The 3,907-nt window shown below is 37.6% G+C and overlaps 2 protein-coding genes and 1 pseudogene across 2 annotated transcripts in view; 2 read left to right on the top strand and 1 right to left on the bottom strand.

Annotated features, from left to right (window-relative positions):
- Positions 1-34: 34 nt before the first annotated feature.
- LOC118734065 lies at positions 35-580 on the top strand (annotated as a pseudogene).
- A 465-nt stretch (positions 581-1,045) lies between these two features.
- Positions 1,046-1,373, bottom strand: LOC118734068 (histone H2A-like). Its single transcript, XM_036463761.1, has one exon. The coding sequence runs from the start codon at positions 1,324-1,326 to the stop codon at positions 1,114-1,116; it is 213 nt and encodes a 70-aa protein (XP_036319654.1). The 5' UTR covers positions 1,327-1,373; the 3' UTR covers positions 1,046-1,113.
- Positions 1,374-3,609: 2,236 nt separating this feature from the next.
- Positions 3,610-3,907, top strand: part of LOC118754894 (histone H2B-like) — a 10,630-nt gene continuing 10,332 nt past the window's right edge. The window contains exon 1 of the mRNA XM_036489769.1: positions 3,610-3,753. Coding sequence (XP_036345662.1) covers positions 3,686-3,753 — 68 coding nt within the window. The 5' untranslated portion in view covers positions 3,610-3,685. The remainder of the gene's footprint in view (positions 3,754-3,907) is intronic.

Below are 3,907 nucleotides of genomic sequence, written 5' to 3' on the forward strand. Positions count from 1 at the left end.
TTTTTGTGTATATTATTATTTCTACACTGACGCTAAGGTATTATTTAATATTAGTACAGTGTACAGTGAATCAGTGTTAGTGTTCTTTCTTGAATAAAGTGAATAGTAGAAAATGGCTCGTACAAAGCAAACAGCCCGTAAATCGACTGGTGGTAAGGCACCACGCAAACAATTGGCAACAAAAGCTGCCCGTTAGAGTGCACCAGCGACTGGTGGTGTAAAGAAACCACATCGTTATCGTCCCGGTACAGTGGCTTTGCGTGAAATTCGTCGTTATCAAAAAAGTACTGAATTGTTGATCCGCAAATTGCCATTCCAGCGTTTGGTACGCGAAATTGCCCAGGATTTCAAGACCGATTTACGTTTCCAGAGTTCCGCTGTTATGGCTTTACAAGAAGCAAGTGAAGCATATTTAGTTGGCTTATTTGAAGATACCAATTTGTGCGCCATTCATGCCAAGCGCGTCACAATTATGCCCAAAGACATTCAACTGGCTAGACGTATTCGTGGAGAGCGTGCTTAAATAAATTACGAACGAAAAATCTCAATTTATAAAAAACGGTCCTTTTCAGGACCACAATTTTTTAAACAAAAGATCATCAATGTTTTAATTATCAAAAATCGTTTTATTTCGAATATACATACATATTTACAACATTAGTATTTTACCTACCGATTTTCACTCGTTTGCGAGGTATAAATTTGTGTACTGTACCTTTTGCATTTCAGTGACGCTGTTAGTTAGTTGTATGCATGCATATGTATGTATGTACATATATACGTAAAAGTATACCTAAATATGTATGTATGTGCAATTATTCTGTATCCACTGTGGCTTATTCAGTTATTGTACGTACACGTGTGTAAAAACAGTTTCTAAATAAGGGGCAATTTTGGCGCGAATCCAAGCGCTTGGACTCTCGAAGTGGTTGTTGATTTTATATGCACACAATATACATATAAAATTTCTTTGATTGGCACATATAATAAATGAAAATTAATCAACTATTTTTAAGAAAATATATTTAATCTCTTTGTAAATGAATTTTGTCGTCCTGAAAAGGACGGTTTTGTTGCGTGGATGAAATGTTTAAATTGACTGCAATGTACACTTTAAGCTTTCTTTTCGGTTTTCTTGGGCAAAAGTACAGCTTGAATGTTAAGCAAAACACCACCTTGAGCAATGGTCACACTAGACAGCAGTTTATTCAATTCCTCATCATTGCGGATGGCCAATTGTAAATGACGTGGAATGATTCTGGTCTTTTTGTTATCACGAGCAGCATTACCAGCCAATTCAAGTACTTCAGCCGCCAAATATTCCATAACAGCAGCTAAATAAACTGGAGCGCCGGCACCAACACGTTCTGCATAATCGATGTTCAAAGTCAGAAGCGTTAACCACTGACCTATGTACATCCCGTAAACTCTTGTTGCTCCCTGCTGAAGTCTGAAAAAAAAGAAGTCTGATGAGGAGATGTGGTGATCTCCGAAATAGCTGCTATAACTTCTACCGCTTAGACTTTGTTGCTTTTTCAATTTTTCCTAATAAACAATCGTGGTACAAAGCTCAATAAAAATATTAAAAATAAAATATTAATAAGCCACAATAACATTGACAATAAAGAATATCATTTGCGCAAAGAAAAATTTGTAAAGAGCTGTTGGGGAAATAATTCGTCTTTTTCATAAGAGGATACCGAAAATCCAATCGCGGGCCTTTGGCATATCATGAAGACCCTGCTAGCAAATATGCTTGTGTCGAATTGAGTTCTAGAGGTTGCTTGGGGCAGTGTTATCAAAGCAGAACCATTGCCGAATTTAATAAATTTCATGTCGCAGCGCGTAAACGATTTTTAGAAAGCGAAGAAGACTCTGCATGATATTATCATAAAACATATTTTCTGAATTTTTTAGTCCTTAAAATAATATCTCCTTAAATTACTACAACCAAAGTTATGTAAATATTAATAATTTTCCTTTAAAACTAACCAAAATATAAAAAACAAGAAAATGCATGTTTCTTTTAATTGGCTAGATTTCAATGTCCGCAACTGTATATTGAAAATACAAACGTCATTTGACTTATAGCATGTGAATTTGTGGTTGCCACACCCAACAAAGTGTATTTAGTGATCAATAATATTGAAGATTTAAGGAAGAGTTAACTTAAATCTACTGCCTTTTGAGATTTAATTTTATATGGTAAATCTCAAAATATTTAACGTTAAATCTCGCCAGAGGGCTAAATCTTCATTAAATCTCACAATGGAGACATAGTATAATTTTCGAATATTTTTAAATATTTTTCTTCATAAAAAGTTAACTGCTGCTTTCGTGGATATTGCAACACACGGAATAGGTGTAAGGATGCAGCTATAAGAGCCACCGCATACCACAGAGTTTATCGGCCGCTTATTTAAATAATAGGGCTCGCTTGAAATATGTACATACATGAAGATGTATGGAGGTGCGCACACTACACCAGCTTAATCGCTCCGACCAATAAGTTGTGGTGCAATGGAAAGACTAGCGAGCCCATCTAAATCGGCGGCCGATAAAGTCCGTGGTGTGCGATGGATCTAATCCATTATAAACAAGAAATATTGCCGTTATATTTTCATTTTTAAGGGGGAAACTTTCCATTATGGCCGTTCGTTAAAGGTGCGGTGGGCGAAGGGGGAGTGGGCGTGGCACCTCCAACCGACCTTTTCGGAGAGGGCATGAACCGCCATTGACAAAAATGCAACCCCCGACCACCTAGGCCCCCTATGGTTCCCTACGCACCCCTTAGAAAAATGGCCAAAAATCGCAATTTTTACTTGCGTCCACAGTATTTTTGCGTAGAATTCCTTTCAGCGTAGGCTTAGGGATTATAACCCTTATTATGTAGAATTCTCCTTTCTGTGTGACCTAACTGGGGCTACCGCCCCAGTGATGTAACCTTGGGAAAGGATGAGGTAACTAGAATTCCCTTTCTGTGTGGTAAACCTGGGGCTGCCGCCCAGTGATGTCTATTTTGGTTACTGGGTGTTTTATAAAAATGTCTTGTATATAAAAATGTGTATATAAAAATGTATTGTGCAAATGAATATTTAACATATTTCAAGCGAATAAACGCAAATGAAAATTGTGCTTTTTGGCAATTTTTCTAAGGGGTCCCTAGGGAACCATAGGGGACCTAGGTGGTCGGGGGTTGCATTTTTGTCAATGGCGGTTCATTCCCTCTCCAAAAAGGTGGGCGTGTTTGTCACAGACACGGTTTGTGTCAAAAATTTTGAAGTGAGACTACCTTCTAAAAATTATTGTATCATGCCCTGTACCAAGGCGAATTTATATAAGGTGGTGTTACTAGCTCAGCTGATTTTGTGTATGTGTTTCGCCGCACGGCTTTTGATATCAAATTGAAAAATTTTGTTTGAATTTCTACACACACTCTTACAGATTTTGACAGTTTATGCCGCCAAAGCAAAAACAAAATACATGTAAATTTTTGTTTTTGTACTCCTGCTATCACCTTATATTAATTCGCCTTGCCCTGTACTATGTATTTTAATTCGTGGTTGCCTTTACCGCCGAGTCGTTGCGTTTGCCTGAATGTATTGTCGGAAAAAATGCACTTAAGCGTACACATTTCAAACGTTGTTATAGAGTGACTCAAAAGTGAAGTGAAGTGATTTGAAAAATGCCGCCTAAAACTAGTGGAAAAGCAGCGAAGAAAGCCGGCAAGGCTCAGAAGAATATCACCAAAAAATGACAAGAAGAAGAAGCGCAAGAGGAAGGAAAGCTATGCCATCTACATCTACAAAGTTTTGAAGCAAGTACATCCTGATACCGGCATTTCGTCAAAGGCCATGAGTATCATGAACAGTTTTGTGAATGATATCTTTGAGCGTATTGCTGCTGA

The sequence above is a fragment of the Rhagoletis pomonella genome, unplaced genomic scaffold (assembly GCF_013731165.1).
Source record: "Rhagoletis pomonella isolate Grant_MI unplaced genomic scaffold, Rhpom_1.0 Rhpom_scaffold_00002, whole genome shotgun sequence".
Lineage (NCBI taxonomy): Eukaryota > Metazoa > Arthropoda > Insecta > Diptera > Tephritidae > Rhagoletis > Rhagoletis pomonella.